The following is a 19,379-nucleotide window of genomic DNA, read 5'->3' as shown; positions in this document are numbered from 1 at the left end:
TCTAAAGAAACAAAAGACCTATATATAGTAAACTATAAAACACTGATGAAAGAAATCAAAGATGACACAAATAGATGCAGAAATATACCATGTTCATAGATCGGAAGAATCAATATAGTGAAAATGAGTATACTACCCAAAGCAATCTATAGATTCAATGCAATTCCTATCAAGCTACCAACGGTATTTTTCACAGAACTAGAACAAATAATTTCACAATTTGTAATGGAAATAAAAAAAAGCAATAGCCAAAGCAATCTTGAGAAAGAAGAATGGAACTGGAGGAATCAACCTGCCTGACTTCAGACTATACTACAAAGCTAAAGTCATCAAGACAGTATGGTACTGGCACAAAGTCAGAAATAGAGATCAATGGAACAAAATAGAAAGCTCAGAGATAAATCCACACACCTATGGACACCTTATCTTTGACAAAGGAGGCAAGAATATACAATGGAGAAAAGACAATCTCTTTAACAAGTGGTGCTGGGGAAACTGGTCAACCACTTGAAAAAGAATGAAAATAGAACACTTTCTAACACCATACACAAAAATAAACTCAAAATGGATTAAAGATCTAAACGTAAGACCATAAATCTATACAACTTCTAGAGGAAAACATAGGCAAAACACTCTCTGACATAAAGCACACATAAATCACACATAAATCTATGACCCATCTCCCAGAGTAATGGAAATAAAAGCAAAGAAAAACAAATGGGACCTAATTAAACTTAAAAGCTTTTGCACAATGAAGGAAACTATAAGCAAGGTGAAAAGACAGCCTTCAAAATGGGAGAAAATAATAGCAAATGAAGCAACTGACAAAGAATTAATCTCAAAAATATACAAGTAGCTCCTGCAGCTCAATTCCAGAAACATAAATGACCCAATCAAAAAATGGGCCAAAGAACTAAACAGACATTTCTCCAAAGAAGACATACAGATGGCTAACAAACATATGAAAAGATATTCAACATCACTCATTATCAGAGAAATGCAAATCAAAACCACAATGAGGTACCATCTCACGCCAGTCAGGATGGCTGCTATCAAAAAGTCTACAAGCAATAAATGCTGGAGAGGGTGTGAAGAAAAAGGAACCCTCTTACACTGTTGGTGGGAAAGCAAACTAGTACAGCCAACTATGGAAAACAGTATGGAGAGTCCTTAAAAAACTGGAAATAGAACTACCATATGACCCAGCAATCCCGCTTTTGGGTATACACACTAAGGAAACCAGAATTAAAAGAGACACCTGTACTCCAATGTTCATCGCAGCATTGTTTACAATAGCCAGAACATGGAAGCAACCTAGATGTACATCAGCAGATGAACGGATAACAAAGCTGTGGTACATATACACGATGGAATATTACTCAGCCATTAAAAAGAATGCATTTGAATCAGTTCTAATGAGGTGGATAAAACTGCAGCCTACTATACAGAGTGAAGTAAGTCAGAAAGAAAAACACCAACACTGTATACTAACGCATATATATGGAGTTTAGAAAGATGGCAATGATGACCCTATATGTGAGACAGCAAAAGAGACACAGGAGTAAAGAATAGTCTTTTGGACTTTGGGAGAAGACAAGGATGGGATGATTTGAGAAAGTAGGGTTGAAACATGTATATTATCATATGTGAAGTGTATTACTGGACCAGGTTTGATGTATGAGACAGGGTGCTCAGGGCTGGTGCACTGGGATGACCCTGGGGGATGGAATGGGGAAGGAAGTGGGAGAGGGGTTCCGGATGGGGAACACATGTGCGCCCATGGCTGATTCAAGTTAATGTATGGCAAAAACCACTACAATATTGTAAAGTAAGTAGCCTCCAATTAAAATAAATTAATTAATTTTAAAAGAAAAATAGAAAAAAATGGAAAACTGAATATACTAATAGAAGTAAGCTCCCTACACAGGGAAACTAAGTAAGGGCTGAGCTCCAATAATCAGGAGAAAGTCTAGTGGGTTTGAGTCCTGAGCAGAAGATTCAGCTTGTTAGGGAATGGTCTCTAGGAGAACCTAACATCAAGCCATGTAACCTAAGGCCATGGGATGTCATGACCACTCCCTCTTCAGGAGTCTAAAAGGGTAAAAAAGCTCAGTTGGGAAACATGGGTGGCCAATTACTTTTTGGATCTAGGATTTATCTAAATTGATTGACAGATATAAAATACCACATTTACTTTATCCTTTTCTCTTTCTCTCCCTTAAATCCAAACACCTAACTACTAAGTGGAGATAACTGTACCCTTCTTTTAGTTGCTAATACCAGAAGACCCTCCAGTACCTGCAGCAATTCCTGTGTCCAAAGCTACAGAGCCCATATCTTTCTGGAGGCGTTCCAGCTGTTCTTTCTGCTGCTGGCTCTGTGCACTGGCCTATATACACAGAAAAATATGTCATTATATTAAAAAAGAAGGCCCAAGTTAGATGCCAGACTTCTAATGGAAATGACAAATTATACAAATACTAGAGGCTACTTAAACAATGAGGGAGATAAGGGATAAATGATGACAGAAACACTAATCAGTGTGGGCCCATATTAGCATAAATTCATTCCAAAGGGCTCTGCAGACTGTATTAGAGGTTTCAGAAACTGGACACAGAATCTTCAAAAGAACCCTCAGTATACATAGCAGGAAGGCTGAATGATAAGATGTCCAATGGAGCCAATGCGGATAGGACACCTGATCATTTGGGGTAAGAGTTATGAACTGTCTCTCTGTTCTTAAACAAAATTCTACAATAGCCTTTAAATGGACCTTGGCGTCAGGGTGGAGGTGTAGCACTAGAAGGGCTCAGCACATATAACAGGATAAACCTGATTTTAATTACTTCAAATTTAGAGAAGAAAAAAAGAGGTCTTTCTGCATCCAGACAGCATACAGACAAATTTACAGATCAAATTAACAAGTATCTAAAGGATACATTATATCTAAAAGATACATGTATCCTTCACAAGTAACTAGGTAATGTGAAAGTCGCTCAGTCCTGTCTGATTCTTTGTGACCCCATGGACTATACAGTCCATGGAATTCCCCAGGCCACAACACTGGAGTGGGTAGCCTTTCCCTTCTCCAGGGGATCTTCCCAACCCAGAGATCGAACCCAAGTCTCCTGCATTGTAGGCGGATTCCTTACCAGCTGAGCTACAAGGAAAGCCGTTACAAGTATCTAAAGGATAAACCAAAACAAAATCACTTACGATAGAAGGATTAGGACATAGTTTGAGACTGTTTTTTAGTAGCCCTAAAACACAAACAGCCTCTTATCTTACCAGTGATTTCTTCAGACGTTCATATTCGGGACGATACTCTCTGGAAAGAGAAACACTCTAAATCCCTTTGATTAATAATTTATCATGTTACTTCTATTTTCCTAGTATTTTGATGATAACAAAAGATCTTATGTCACCAAACAGCAGATGTAACAAATCTTAGTCACTAAGACTCTATCCCTAAGGAATTAAAAGCAAGGTGCATGCCCCCCACCCTGAAACCAGCAGAGACAAAAGACTGACTGCTGAGCTGGGAAGATCAACTCTGGAGAGACCATGACTGATGAGTTCATCATACACTTGGATGAACATGAATAAAAGATGTTTAAATCATGAGTAAAAGAAGCTAGGCCTACTCAGGAAGCCCAGTATATAAATTATGTCATTCATCTGGGCAACAATGAAAGGATACAGAAAAGAGTCTATCCTGAGACTTTGATAACACTCGCAAAAAAAAAAAAAAAAAACCCACAACCCTTGTCTGATGAACAAAAAATAATGTCTGAAAATAATAATGTGGCTACTAGGATCGTACTAAGTATTAAGCTTGCTAGAAAGCAGCCAGTTATCAGACCTAAGGGAAGTGCATAGGTGCTCTGACTCCACTTTCCTTTAGATAAATGGAACTCCAGTATTAACCACAACAACAGTTATAACAATCATTTATAAAGAAACATGCTTTCATTGTGTCGGCAATTATGCTAGGTGCTTTAGGTATATCATCTCAAATAATCTCAAATAATCCTCACAATGACCAACCTTAACAATAAATGATACAGTTACTCACTTACTAAACAAAGGAAAAAGAAGTCTAACTCATGTCTATCTGACTCCCAAGTCTATGTTCTTAATCGGGGGTCAACAAATGTGGCAAACAGGCCAAATCCAGCCCACTGTCTATTTTTATAAATAAAGTCTTATTGGGACACAGCCACACCCAATTGTTTAGGAATTGTCTATAGGTGCTTTTGCACCACAATGATAGAGTTATTACGGTCCACAAAGCCAAAAATATTTAATATCTGACTTTTACAATACCTGATGACTCCTGTTCTTCATCATTCAATAAAGTGAAGATTTTATATTATTGTGGTTTTTTTTTGTTTTTTTTTAAACTAATGGGTACTTGTTAACCCTAAATGTGATGAGACCCAGTACACATCTACATGGAAAATATAATACAAACATGAAAACCAAAACATTTTGCCTGACAAAACTGCTGTCATATCAGAATTGTGAGTAACTAAGAATGCCATCAATAAAATGTTGTTTTATCCTCACCTTTCATATTCTTCTGTGGCACTGGAAACTTGCACGAAGAGTTCTTCTAATCCTGTACCCAGAACAGCAGACACACCCACCACCTGCCAAAAGCATCATTAATGCCACTGAGGAAACAACTGCATATTTTTAAACAGTGTACATTATTTGGTTCAAATTTCATAAAATCTTCATAGAAGAAGTTTGGAAGTTAAGAAGTCCCTGGCAAAGAATGATGCTAAAACAATACAGAACAGCATGCTTACTCAAAAGTCATGGAAATAAAAATTTTTTAATTTTTTAAGTTTAAAAGTCATGGTAATAAGTCCATGGAAAGTAGAGAAGTGAAAAAGAAAATGAGGACCAAACAAGCAGTAGTTCTTTTCATCTGTTCCCTATCACATCAAACCACAGTCGGTTCTCTATAAAAATTAGTATCTCAATGTTTTTGCTTGGACAATGAACATACTCCTTGCTACCCACACCCTCTTTTCCTTACACAAATCTTACCCTTCCTTCAAAGCACACCTATATGTGCTATATCCTCCAAAATCCCTCATTTCAAAAGTGATCTACCACCTAACCACTATCAGGCCAACTTTTAATCTTTCCTAATATATCACAATATAAGTTACAATACATTGTATTTCAACTCTGTATTTAGCCTTCTTTCCTAACTAGACCATAAACTCTCTGAAAGTAGGGTCTTTATTATATTTATCTTTTAAATTTCCAGTTTTTAATAAGCAACGCATTATAAATTACTTTTCGTAAAGTAATGAACTTCCTCTCCAAAGATATGTTCAAAGCCAGCCCTCTGGATTAATAGATTAACTGGAGAGATGGACAGCATAAGCAAGAAAGGGAGTTTACCCTGAGTGAGCTGTAAAACTCATCTAACACCAGGCTCATTGAACGAGTCAGGTTACTGACGTATGTAGTCTCTTGATTCAAGGCATCTTGGAAAGCCTCAAAATCCTGCATCCATTCCACTGCAAAGCTGTGGTCAATGATGTCAGTCTGTACCAGAGAGAAGACAATTATCAGCAACCAGATATGAGGTCAGACCCCAAACAATGGGAATTTTTATTTTTTAAAACTAATTTTTTAATTAAAATTATTTATTTATTTTTAATTTAAAAAATTTTAAAATTTTGGCCACATCCCACAGCATGTGGATCATAGTTCCCTGACCAGGGATTGAACCCATGACCCCTGCAGTGGAAGTGTGGAGTCTTAACCACTGGACCATCAGGGAAGTTCCTCCTCCCAATTTCTTTTAATTAAGTGGTGATAACAAAGAGCAATCATTCATATATTTTCCTTCTCTGCTTCCCCCATTTCTTCCTCCACTGAAGCAAGCCACAAAGAGCCAAGACTGCTGTGCAGTATAAGTAATTAAATGAAGATCTGTATATTCCAGGTTAAAACAGACCCTTCATTATCCACTGCCAAGTGACCATGGCCACAGTGGAGGCCAGCATTTTCCAGGCTCCAAAGTCAAGTACACAGTCTCTTGCATTCTGGCCAACAACCAACCACAGAGAAGTTTTGGTTTTGTTTTAATTGCCACTCCCCATAGACTGGCAGGCCCTTCACCATTTATACAGTCCTGATCTTGAGGGATAACCCATTTGCTGTGGACCAGGAGCTACTCTATTTAGCCTAAATTAACTTTGGAGAAGAATCAGTGACATATATTCATTCAATTTAATTGAGTCCATTTCTGAGAAGTGCTCACAACTTTGCTTTCAGTTAGCTTAAATCTGCTTTCCAGCATCTGAAATCATCCTTCTCACCTAACCAAACTTCTAACACAAGGTTCTGATGAAAAGAAATATTCAGACAAGACAGGAAGAAGACTCCACTTACTTTATTCATGACCACAATAAAAGGCAGCTTGGTTTTGTATAAGATGCTGAAAATCAAATATGAAGCCATTAATAGTAAAAGCACTTAAGCTCCTGCTTGCATTATTAATCCAATGGAACTGAGTAATTAAAAGGGAGAGGGATTCAGACTCTAAATACAGGTATCCATTTTCACACACCACTCACATGTGTTCCCATCCCAAGCAGGAAACCATTACCACTAAGCAAATAACACACATACACACTCTCTCCTATTTTTGGAGTAATAATGCTTTGGTACTGATCCTGGGGATGTTTATGTGTGTGTGTGTGTGTTTTACCAAATTAACTGTTTATTAAACAGTTACTATGAAGACAAAATCATGCTATCAAACATCAGATTTCTACTTGGACCAGGGTTTCTTGTGTTTAACAGGAAGGAACATCCCTGGTCACATTAGAAGAGACAAACTGGAGTGCTTGCTTTTTGCAAATGCCTAAAATTAAACTCAGTGTTAACAATGGCCCACCTTGCTCCTAGGTCTAACACACTAACATAGCCTAGTAGGAGATGCCCTTCCTCTCCTAATAGCACCACACTTGAGAAAATATGTGCATGCAGAGTCACAGATGAATCTTTACTTCAGTCTCTCCTCATGTTATAATCTCATTTTTCCTAGCACAAAAAAAAAAAAAAAAAGAAAAGAAAAAGCATTTAGACCAGAGCTTCTATTCTATTCAGAATTGGATTTCATTCAACTGGGGCAATACATCTACCAGAAGGTGCATTTTCATTCATCACCTATTCTGTAATAAGCAAAGGGGAAAGACGACCAGGGGCTGATGCCAAGGCATATGTGCTTTTCTTCCCTCACCAACCCAGAGCCACTAAAGAGGGTATGGGCAGCACAAACTGAGAGGGAAGCACCCAGGACTCAAAAATGAAGGAAAAGAACAAGTGGAGACTTCACTTCTTGACACAATACTATGCCCAACAATAATGCATTACCTGCAGGCATAGAGCATATTGGACATGAAGGTCACTGGGTTGGTACTTCGAGATGTGTCCATTACATAAATGACAATCGTTGGAAACGAGGATGCCTAAAGCCACAGAATAATCACAGCTTTAGTCAAAAAGTCCTTGACCTGTCCCCAAACTCTTCTCCTACCCTCTGTGGAGAGGAAGAACCACTTTAGGAGGGTGTGCAGAGCTCTATGACTCTATCCCACATAAGTTCCCAGGCAGAAAGATGAAGTTTTTCTTGTCTGGCTCTCTACTTAACCCTCAGTAACAAGTCCTAGAATACTTACCAGGGCCTCAGTGATAATTGTCCCAGAAGCTGACCATGTGAATACTTCAATCTGTCCAGGTGTGTCAATTAAGACATACCTGTGTCAAAAAAGATCATAAAAGAAGTTTTTATTTGTGCATTCTGAAAGATATTCCAGACCACAAAACATTAACATCTGGGCATTTAAGACAAGAAATAACCTCCCATGCCAAGTCTCACGTCTTCCCATTGCCATTAAAGTGAAGACCACATTCCCCCAGGCTTTGGTCAGTGTCCAGTATTCAGGTTCATTGGCAGGAGCAGCAATACATCACTGCTGCAGTCACAGAGGAAACTGACAGTTTTAGAAACACACTGCATTAAAAATGAGAGATAACCAAAACCAGTATGTAAATCTCTTGGGAAACCTGTTTACTTAGCAGTGGTGTTGAAGGAAAATGGAGGGAAGGGAGGAAGAGAAAAAGAAGGTGGTAACTAAAGAAGAGGGTCTCCTCTTGAGGGGATGCAATGTTCTAAACTTGTGGTGATGGCTGTACAATTCTATAACTACCATAAAAGCCACAGAATTGCACAATTAAAATGGGTAAAGTGTATGGCACATGAACTATATCTCAATAAAGCTGTTTGTAAAAAAGAACAAAGATTCACTCACACATGGACAATTAACTGACAACAAAGGAGCCAAGAACATACAATGGAGAAAGGGAAGTCTCTTCAAGAAATGGTGCTGGGAAAATCAGTCATAAGCAAGAGAATGAAACCAGACGACTCCACATACAAAAATGAACTCAAAAAAAAAAAAAAAAAAAAAAGAACTCAAAATGGATGAAAGACTTGAATGTAACACCTGAAAGAAAACAGAGGCAGGAGCCTCAATGCCATCTCTTAGTGAAGTTTTTGGGAATCGGACACCAAAAGCAAGGAAATCAAAAGCAAAAATAAAAGATGAGACTACATCAAATGAAAAAGCTTCTGTACAGCAAAGGAAAACATCATCGAAACTAAAAGGTGGGAATTCCCTGGTGGTCCAGTGGTTAGGACTTGGCGCTTTCACTGTGGTGGCCCAGGGTTCAATACCTGGCTGGGGAATTAAGATCCCACAAGTCACTGGGCATGGCTAACAAAAAACCCAAAGGCAACCTACTGAATAGCAGAAAATGTTTGCAAATCACGTCTGATTAGGGATTGGTATCCAAAATACATAAAGAACACATACAATTCACAAACAGCATGATTTATAAATGAGAAAGGATATAATATGTAGACATTTTTCCAAAGAAGATACACAGATGGTCAATAGGCACATGAAAAGATGTTCAACATCACTAATTACTAAGGAAATGCAAATCAAAACCACAGTGAAATGTCACCTCACACTTGTTAGAATGGCTCTTATCAAATACATAACAAATAACAAGTGTTGAAGCAGACGTACAGAAAAAGAAACAGTCGTACACTGTTAGTGGGAGTATAAACTGGTACAGCCACTATGAAAAACAGTAGGAAGATTCTTCAAAAACTGAAGGGTAGAGCTACCATATATGATTCAGTGATTCCACTTCTGGGTATTTATCCAAAGAATATAAAAACACTAATTAGAAAAAATATACACACCCATATGTTCATTACAGCACTATGTACTACACCCAAGACCCAGAAGCAACTTAAGTGTTCACCGATGGATGGATGGATAAAGAATACGTGGTATACACATAGTAGAAAACTATTTAGCCATACAAAAAGAATGAAATCTTGCCACTTGTGACAACATGGATGACGCTAAGTAAAACAAATCAGAAGCAAAAAGACAACTACTATACAATTTCACTCATAGGTGGAATAATCTGGGGAAAAGAGAGAGAATTAAACAAAGAGAAAAGAAAACCAACCAAAAGCAAGTTCACAGATACAGAGAACAAATCAGTGGTTACCAGAGGGGAAACGGGTTGTGGGTGGGTCACAGAGGTGAAAGGGATCAACTGTATGGTGACAGATGATAGCTGGCCTTTGGGGGTGATCACTCTGCAGTGTACACAGATGTTAAATTATAATGCATACTGGAAACTTATTTAAAAAAAAAAAGCAAAAAATTCTAATAGACATTTCTCCAAATATATACCAATACTAAGAAGTACACTAAAAGATACTCAACATCATTAATCATTTTGGAAATATATATCATGAACACAATGTGACACCACTTCAGACCCACTAAGATGGCTCTAATCAAAAGCAGTAATAAGTACTGATAAGTATGTATAGAAAATGGAACCCTCAATGCATGTATGTTATAAAATGGTGCCTGCAGCCACCAGGAGCTTAGAGGAACAGGGAATAGAATGAATGCTAATGAGAATGGGGTTCTTTTGGAGATGAAAATGTTCTGAAATCGGATGATTATGATCAATGCACAACTGTGTGAATATACCAAAAATCACTAAGCTGTACACTTTTAAAGAGTGCACGTTATGGTCTGTGAATTCATACTGTAATAAAGCTGTTACTTTAAAAAACTACTCCTAAAAAAAGTAAATAAAATAAAAATAAAAAAACTACTCCTATATGATCCTTTTTTTGTAAAAAACACTTTATCCAGCCATCCTTCTATCTATGTACATATAAACAGAAACACCTGGGATGATAAATCACTGCTACTATATCCTCATAGTAGCAATGATGATAATAATGATTGTTATTTCTAATGATAAGAAGGATGATAGCTTTCTATTTTAAATCTATGAATGGTAGGAAATATTCACAGTAATGTCCATACACTTTTTACAAAAACAATAAATTATCTTCCTTTCTTTTAAAAAAGCAAACCTATTAAAAATTTAACAACAGTTAATCATAGACAATGATAATAAGAATATTACTCTATTTTATGTTTTAATACTTTTTAAATTAAAAAATAGTCTCTCTGAATCATGTGAATTATATTACTTTAAATAAGGATTAGAAAGGTATCTCAGAGACTTTAATGCCAATAAGTAAGAGAATGCAACTGAACAAGTGAGTTGACTCAAATTCTAAAGATACCTCCTAAGAAGCCAGAACCATATTCCAAAATAATTGGGGGTACGATTCTATTAAACCGAGCTCCACATTGTGGAGCATCTCAATGACTTGCCTTCTTGCCCACAATTTTTTCACTTGTCATGGTTTCATCTCAAACTTCACTCTTTCAAAACTTGAGAGTATCCCAAAATCTTTCAAAACACCTAGAAACACGTCTACTACAGAGTAATAAATAGGCATTAGACTGAAATCACTTACTTAGACATGTTCTGGGCCTTCTCAATAAATTTCATCACCTAAAAGGGAAAGATGTCAATTACAACAGGATCCAGGTTCAACAAAAAAAAATTGCAGGGCCCTGTCCAGAGTGGCCCACCTCACACCTGAAAACTGAATCTCTATGTTCTCCAGCTGAGGACACCAGCTAACATGCTCGTGGAACTACAGAAGCAAAGCCACACCTGCAGCAGCACAACACCCTGGAGCACAGGGCAAGGACCTGAGCAGCTGAAGACTTGATCTGTCGCTCCCAAGTCTCTTTCTTGGTGCTTTGGTAAAATGTTAACAGCTTGTCTCACTGGGTGAAAGCGGGGTTAAAAAAAAATAGTGATGCAAAACTCTTAAGGAAGTGGAATGTGACAGAGAAAACCCCATAGATGACAACTATCTACTGCAAGTGAAAAGTCCCATAATCATTCCATTCTCTGCCTGGCAGACCTTCCCACTCCCCTCCCCAGCCCACCCTCAGAGTAAAACTGCATGCCAACAACAGATCAAGAATAGAACCCGGTGGGATTCCATGGCATTCCAGTGGTTAGGACTCTTGTGTTTTCAATGCCAAAGACCCAGGATTCAGTCCCTGGTTGGGGAACTAAGATCCTGCAAGACACATGGCCAAAGGGAAAAAAAAAGGAAGAGAGCAAGAGAACTCAAGTCTCTTAGGTGTCTGCTGTGTTGGCTGCCACAAACATTCAGTGTGAAGTCTCTCGCCATGTTGATCATCCTCACATTGCCTACTTCTCTGTCTACCAAAATGCCTCCTTATATTCTATATGGACATCCAGATGGATTGCCCTTCTTTTCCCGAAGTGATCAAGCCAAGGCATTTAAGAGTCACAAGTTTTAACATAGCCATGTCTATGTAAATAGAGACAGATATACCTGATCAAATCTGGTAGCAAAGAGATTGAGTGAGGTCACTATGCCACCATTAGGTCCAAGTCCATACCTAGACATTAAGTTAAGGATTTAAATTGCTTATAGATCAATCTAGATGATCAAGTTTATTATCTTGACAATCCCTCACACACACACACACACAAAAACCCAGCATAACATTAGTGTTCCATTGACTAGAATGTACCATACAATCTTAACCTCATAGGGAAACATTCATTATTTATGTCTACCTCATTTATTGTTTAAAAACAGCCACGTAAAATGGGGCCAAATGGAATGGACAGATATTTCAGGCATTGACAGCCTGAGAGCATTAGCCATGAAGGTCATCTATGTACCACTCCTTGCTCTGATTCTCACTCATCAAGTCACCTGAGGATTGGAGTCAGTCTTCCTACTCAGTAGGACCTAAAGGGAAAGTACACATTTTATGGGCAATGTACTAAGAGTTGACCAACCCAAAACTTACAGTTGATCTTACTAACCTTTGAGTTTCCCAGTCTAAAGAGATGGTGACCAATAGCTTTATCCACCAAGGCAATACTACATTGTGGACCCAGGCACACCACCAGCTAGCTTCTCATCCTCCGTACTAATCACAACATCCTGCAGTTTGGGACAAAGGCAGAAAATGGAACTCACAAGCTGAAATAGGATGTCTAATCACCTACAATGCCTCTCCTCACATTCATCATCCGTCCTCTTTATAAAGTCACTTGAAAGCTATCAAATGCTTTTGCTAGTATAATTCACAAGGAAAGGCAGAGATATTTTTTCAAAGCTACACAATACACAGACAGTAACTAACCAGGGATGAGCCAACAACAAAGTAGATGTGGAAAAGGATACTGTTTCATGACTTCTTTATACTTCACTGTGTCACGAATGTCTGCGGGGAGAAAAAAAAAAAAGAAATGGAATTTAACACATAAGAAACAATATAATTTCAAACTCTATAATATCTAAGCCAACTGACCTCTCAAGTCATCTCTGCTTCCTTTAAGGAAACAAATCAGTTTCTCTCTCAGCATCCAAGTCACTTTTCAAATCTGTTTCATAAATTTTCAAGCTAAGATCACTGAACTGTGATAGCAAAAGAAACAAGTTCAGGAACAGTCTAGGAGGAGAAAAGGTACCCTGGAAGTATCTTCCCTCCTGACAAGAAACTGAAACCAGCTTTTGAAATTTCTATGCTCAGCACTGTCTGTTAGTAATTTCTCCAGTTTCACACTGGTTTACTTCCTTACGGCCAAGGATAACTGCCAAGTAACCCAAGAAGGTTAGGCTAGGAGTTCTCCAGTTACAGTAGGGATGGTCGGAGATGAAAAGAAAAGTTCTATACAACTTAAATACTTTCTCAGCGACCATATATATAGAAAAAGGGAGTTAAATCAAGAAAAAAGGCTTATTTCTTACTCCTCACTTACTAGTAACTAAGTTAAAGCCGGTAATACTTTTATAAAGGCATTAACTTGGGGAGTGGATGTCAGGGAGAGAAATAAGTGATGAAGATTAAAAGGTACAAACTTTCAGTTACAAAACAAATGAGTCATGGGGGTGAAATGTACAGTGTGGGGAATATAGTCAATAATAATATAATACTGTTGTATGGTGACAGATATTAACTCGATTTGTCATAGTGATCATTTTAAAATGTTTACAAATATTTCAAATTAGTATGTTGTGGACCAGGAACTAATGATAATACTTTGGCAGGTCACTTACACTGCAAGACAAATAAACACACAGAAAAAGCAGACTGGATCTGTAGTTACCAGAAGTGGGTGCAGAGGGAGGCAACAATTGGACGAAGGTAGGCAAAAGGTACTAACTTCCAATGCTAACACCAATAAATACTAGTGATGTAATATACAATATTATAATCGTAACAAGCACTGCTATATGTTACATATGAAAGTTATTGAGAGTTCTCATAACAAGGGAAAAAAGATTTTGCATTCCTTTAATTTTATATCATATGAGATGACAGATGTTCACTACCCTGATGCTGGGAAAGATTGAGGACAGGAGAAGAAGGGGACGACAAAGGATGAGATGGTTGGATGCCATCACTGACTCAATGGACATGATTTTGGGTAGCCTCTGGGAATTGGTGATGGACAGGAGGCCTGGCGTGCTGTAGTTTATGTGGTCGCAAAGAGTTGGACACGACTTTGAACAACTGAACTGAACTGAACTGAAACTTACTATGTTAATCACTTCCTGAATTTCTAAATCAAACCATTATGTTATACAACTTAATCATATACAATGATGTATGTCAATTATATCTCAACAGAACTAGAAAAAAATGTATTTGGATGGAATTCAAAATAAAAAGGAAATTGATCTATCCAGTAATATCTAACTAAACCTAAGCAGCATTTGGTAGACCTATCCCATCAACTACTGCTCCTTGGAAGAAAAGCTATGACCAACCTAGAGAGCATTTTAAAAAGCAGAGACATTACTTTGCCAACAAGGTCCATCTAGTCAAAGCTATGGTTTTCCCAGTAGTCATGTATGGATGTGAGAGTTGGACCATAAGGAAAGCTGAGTGCCAAAGATTGATGCTTTTGAACTGTGGTACTGGAGAAGCCTCTTGAGAGTCCCCTGGACTACAACGAGACCCAACCAGTCCATCCTACAGGAGATCAGTCCTGGGTGTTCACTGGAAGGACTGATGCTGAAGCTGAAACTCCAAAACTTTGGCCACCTCATGCGAAGAGTTGACTCACTGGAAAAGACCCTGATGCTGGGCGGGATTGGGGGCAGGAGGAGAAGGGGACGACAGAGGATGAGATGGCTGGATGGCATCACCGACTCAATGGGCATGAGTTTGAGTAAACTCCGGGAGTTTGTGATGGACAGGGAGGCCTAGAGTGCTGCGATTCATGGGGTCGCAAAGAGTCAGACACGACTGAGCGACTGGACTGAACTGAACTGAACCACAGAGTCTGTAGACTCTAAGATTGGGCTGCCTCAGGCCAAACTACAGGTAAGGAGCCATCCATCAGCCCCATCCATCAGCAGAAAATTGGATTCAAGATTTACTGAGCATGGCCTTGCCCACCAGAGCAAGGCCCAGTTTTCCCCACAGCCAGTTCCTCCCATCAGGAAGCTTACACAGGCCTCTTATACTCATCCATCAGAGGGCAGACAGAATGAAAACCACAGTCACAGAAAACTAACCAAAATGATCACACGGGCCACAGCCTTCTCTAACTCAATGAATTTATCAGTCATGCCGTGTAGGGTCACCCAAGATGGACGGGTCATGGTGGAAAGTTCTGACAAATCATGGTCCACTGGACAAGGGAATGGCAAACCACTTCAGCATTCTTGCCTTGAGAACCCCATGAACAATGTGAAAAGGCAAAAAGATATGACACTGAAAGATGAACTTCCCAGGTCAGATGAACTTCCAATATGCTACTGGAAAAGAGTCGAGAAACTAGAAAGAATGAAGAGGCTGAGTCAAAGAGGAAACGAAACCCAGCTATGGATATGTCTGGTGGTGAAAGTAAAGTCCGATGCTGTAAAGAACAATATTGCACAGGAACCTGGAATGTTAGATCCATGAATCAAGGTAAACAGTAAGTGGTCAAACATGAGATGGCAAGAGTGAACATCAATATTTTAGGAATCAGTGAACTAAAATGGACCGGAATGGGCGAATTTAATTCAGATGACCATTATATCTGCTACTGTGGGCAAGAATCCCTAAAAGAAGTGGAGTAGCCCTCATAGTCAACAAAAGAGTACAAAATGCAGTACTTGGATGTATTCTCAAAAATGACAGAATGATCTCTGTTCATTTCCAAGGCAAACCATTCAATATCAAAGTAATCCAAGTCTATGCCCCAACCACTAATGTGGAAGAAGTCAAAGTTGAACGGTTCTATGAAGACACACAAGACCTTCCAGAACTAACACACACACACACACACACACACACAAATGTCCTTTTCATTATAGGGGACTGGAATGCAAAAGTAGGAAGTCAAGAGATACCTGGAGTATCAGGCAAGCCTGACCTTGGAGTACAAAATGAAGTAGGGCAAAGGCTAATAGAATTTTGCCAAGAGAACACACTGGTCATAGCAAACACACTCTTCCAACAACACAAGAGATAACTGTAAACATGGACATCACCAGATGGTCCATACCAAAATCAGATTGATTATGTTCTTCACAAACATAATGGCAAAAATGAAGAAGTTCTGTACAGTCAATAAAAACAAGACCAGGAGCCAACTGTGGCTCAGATCATGAACTACTTATTGCAAAATTCAGACTTAAAGAAAGTAGGGAAAAGCACTAGGCCATTCATGTATGACCTAAATCAAATCCCTTACACTCATACAGTGGAAGTGACAAATAGATTCAAGGGATTAGATCTGATAGAGTGCCAGAAGAACTATGGACGGAGGTTTGTGACATTGTACAGGAGGCAGTAATCAAAACCATCCCCAAGAAATGCAAAAAGGCAAAATGGTTGTCTTAGGAGGCCTTACAAATAGCTGAGAAAAGAAGAGGCACAAAAGGCAAAGGAGAAAAGGAAAGATAGGCCCATCTGAATGGGCAAGTTCCAAATAATAACAAGGAGAGATAAGAAAACCTTCTTAAGTGAACAATGCAAAGAAATAGAAGAATATAATAGAATGGGAAAGACTAGAGATCTCTTCAAGAAAATCACAGATACCAAAGGAACATTTCATGCAAAGACGGGCACAATAAAGGACAGAAACGGCATGAACCTAACAGAAGCAGAAGATATTAAGAAGAGGTGGCAAGAATACACAGAAGAACTGTACAAAAAAGTCTTGACCTAGATAACCACAATGGTGTGATCACTCACCTAGAGCCAGACATCCTGGAGTATGAAGTCAAGTGGGCCTTAGGAAGTATTACTACAAACAAAGCTAGTGGAGGTGATGGAATTCCAGTTGAGCTACTGAAAACCCTAAAAGATGGTGCTGTTAAAGTGCTGCACTCAATAAGCCAGCAAATTTGGAAAATTCAGCAGTGGCCACAGGACTGGAAAAGGTCAGTGTGCATTCCAATCCCAAAGAGAAGGGTAATGCCAAAAAATGTTCAAACTACCACACAATTGCACTGATTTCACACGCAAGCAAGGCTTCAAGCTAGGCTTCAACAGTATGTGAACCAAGAACTTCAAGATGGACAAGCTAGATTTAGAAAAGGCAGAGGAACCAGAATCAAACTGCCAACATCCATTGGATCACAGCAAAAGTAAGGGAACTCCAGAAAAACACCTACTTCTGCTTCATTGACTATGCTAAAACCTTTGACTGTGTGAATCACAGCAACTGGAAAATTCTTAAAGAGATGGGAATACCAGACCACTTTATCTGCCTCCTGAGAAACCTGTATGCAGGTCAAGAAGCAACAGTTAGCACTGAACATGGGACAATAGACTGGTTTCAAATTGGGAAAGGAGTACATCAAGGCTGTATATTGTCACCCTGCTTATTTAACTTATATGCAGAGTACATCATGAGAAATGCTGGGCTGGATGAAGCTCAAGCTGGAATCAAGATTGCTGGAAGAAATATTAATAACCTCAGATATGCAGATGACACCACTCTAATGGCAGAAAGCAAAGAGGAACTAAAGAGCCTCTTGATGAAGGTGAAAGAGGACAATGAAAAGGCTGGCTTAAAACTCAACATTCAAAGACTAATGGCATCTGATCCCATCACGTCACAGCAAATACATGGGGAAACAATGGAAACAGTGACAAACTTTATTTTCTTGGGCTCCAAAATCACTGCAGATGATGGCTGCAGTCATGAAATTAAAAGACACTTGCTCCCTGGAAGAAAAGTCATGATAAACCTAGAAAACATATTAAAAAGCAGAGGCATTACTTTGCAGACAAAGGTCCGTATAGTCAAAGCTATGATTTTTCCAGTAGTCATGTACGGATGTGAGAGTTGGACCACAGAGAAGGCTAAGCACCAAAGAATTGATGCTTTCAAACCTGCAGATTTGAAAGATTCTTGAGAGTCCCTTGGACAGAAAGGAGATCAAACCAGTCAACCCTAGAGGAAATCAACTCTGAATATTCACTGGAAGAACTGATGCTGAAGCTGAAACTCCAATACTTTGGCCACCTGATGGGAAGAGCCAACTCATTTGAGAAGACCCTGATGCTGGTAAAGATTGAAGGCAGGAGGAGAAGGGGACAACAGAGAGTGAGATGGTTGGATGGCATCACTGATTCAACGGATATGAATTTGAGCAAACTCCAGTAGACGGTGAAGGACAGGAAAGCCTGGCGTGCTGCAGTCTATGGGGTCTAAAAGAGTTGGACATGACTGAGCAACTGAAGGACTGAACAAAAATAACAAGAAAGGGGAGGGAGTAAACAAAGAAAAAAATGGTAAATAGGAAGAAGGCTGTTTCAGGATACTAGCAAATCTAAGGGAAATGAAATCAGGCAGTTTAGAAAACATTAAAAATGAAAGTATTGAAGACGGGTAGGATAGGTTGACAGCTTCCCATTCTCTAGGAAACTTTACACAAGTTCTGGCAGAGTTTACTCACCAATATTGGCAGGAAAGGGAACTTCATGCACAGCTGGGTCCAAGTTGATCACATAAGGTGGACACCCTTGACTATGCAGATATCCTGTGAGCCTCTGCAGTGACATGGAGAGAGGGATGGACTGAGACCAAGAGCAGGACACAGGGACAAGAGTGAACTTCCTCCCCTTTATCCAACTTACCAGAAGAATTGTACTTCCATTTGCCTCTACCTTATTCGTCTCTGATCTCCACCTACAACATTCACTCTCAGCTGAAATGCTACCTTTCTTCGTGGCAAATCCAAGAGTCTCCTCTACTCTCCATTACTTAACTTGGCGCGGGGGCGGGGTTTCTATCTCCCCGCCAAAATATTAGCTCCACCTAAGCGGGAACTTTGTCATTTCTGCTGTATCCCCAGTGCCTGAAGCATGGCAGGCATCCCAGAAAGAATTCTTTAGAAATCTACACTTCAGAAACCTGGCACTCTATTAACCGCCAGAATTCCTTTAAGCCTCTGTCTTGTGGAGTTTGCAACATGACAATTTCTATACCAACTACGGTCGTACCAAATCGGCACTGATGGTGCGTAGAAGAGTCTAAATGAACCCAGGTTAGGATCTGAGAAAGCTTCGCGGAGAAAGGAACCGGAGTTGCCGGTATGTCCCTGAAAGCAGGCGCCGGTTCCCTCCAACTCCCCAGAGAGAACTCCTCACTTTTTCCCGTGGCCTTACTCCCACCACAGACAACTTGTCGCGCGCCCCGACTACGCCCGCGCCATGTAGGTCACCTGTACAAAGGTGGTTTTCCCAGACCCCGCCATTCCCAACACCAACAGACACGCTGGGGGCTGGGGACCTCCTGAGGCTTGAGATTCCGTGGCAGCTGCGGGCGCGGCCATCTTGCTCCTGGCTCCGCCCACTAGACCATAGAGATGC

General features: G+C 39.5%; 1 protein-coding gene across 2 annotated transcripts in view; it reads right to left on the bottom strand.

Moving 5' to 3' along the window:
• Positions 1 to 19,379, bottom strand: part of GPN1 (GPN-loop GTPase 1) — a 23,048-nt gene extending 3,669 nt beyond the window's left edge. Inside the window, exons 1-12 of one of the 2 annotated variants that reach the window (XM_065928862.1) lie at positions 19,232 to 19,379; positions 18,464 to 18,557; positions 12,740 to 12,779; positions 11,873 to 11,939; positions 10,970 to 11,007; positions 7,713 to 7,791; positions 7,408 to 7,502; positions 6,421 to 6,466; positions 5,422 to 5,568; positions 4,570 to 4,652; positions 3,289 to 3,328; positions 2,299 to 2,389 (exon numbers count right to left, since the gene is read on the bottom strand). In XM_065928862.1, the coding sequence (XP_065784934.1) occupies positions 2,299 to 2,389; positions 3,289 to 3,328; positions 4,570 to 4,652; positions 5,422 to 5,568; positions 6,421 to 6,466; positions 7,408 to 7,502; positions 7,713 to 7,791; positions 10,970 to 11,007; positions 11,873 to 11,939; positions 12,740 to 12,779; positions 18,464 to 18,557; positions 19,232 to 19,342 (931 nt within the window). In that variant the 5' untranslated portion in view covers positions 19,343 to 19,379. Of the gene's footprint in view, positions 1 to 2,298; positions 2,390 to 3,288; positions 3,329 to 4,569; positions 4,653 to 5,421; positions 5,569 to 6,420; positions 6,467 to 7,407; positions 7,503 to 7,712; positions 7,792 to 10,969; positions 11,008 to 11,872; positions 11,940 to 12,739; positions 12,780 to 18,463; positions 18,558 to 18,644; positions 19,162 to 19,231 lie in introns of those variants that run through there. The other variant, XM_065928863.1, reaches the window with a different exon arrangement.

The sequence above is a fragment of the Muntiacus reevesi genome, chromosome 3 (assembly GCF_963930625.1).
Source record: "Muntiacus reevesi chromosome 3, mMunRee1.1, whole genome shotgun sequence".
NCBI classification, from domain to species: domain Eukaryota; kingdom Metazoa; phylum Chordata; class Mammalia; order Artiodactyla; family Cervidae; genus Muntiacus; species Muntiacus reevesi.
This window is presented reverse-complemented; position numbering and strand designations above follow the sequence as displayed.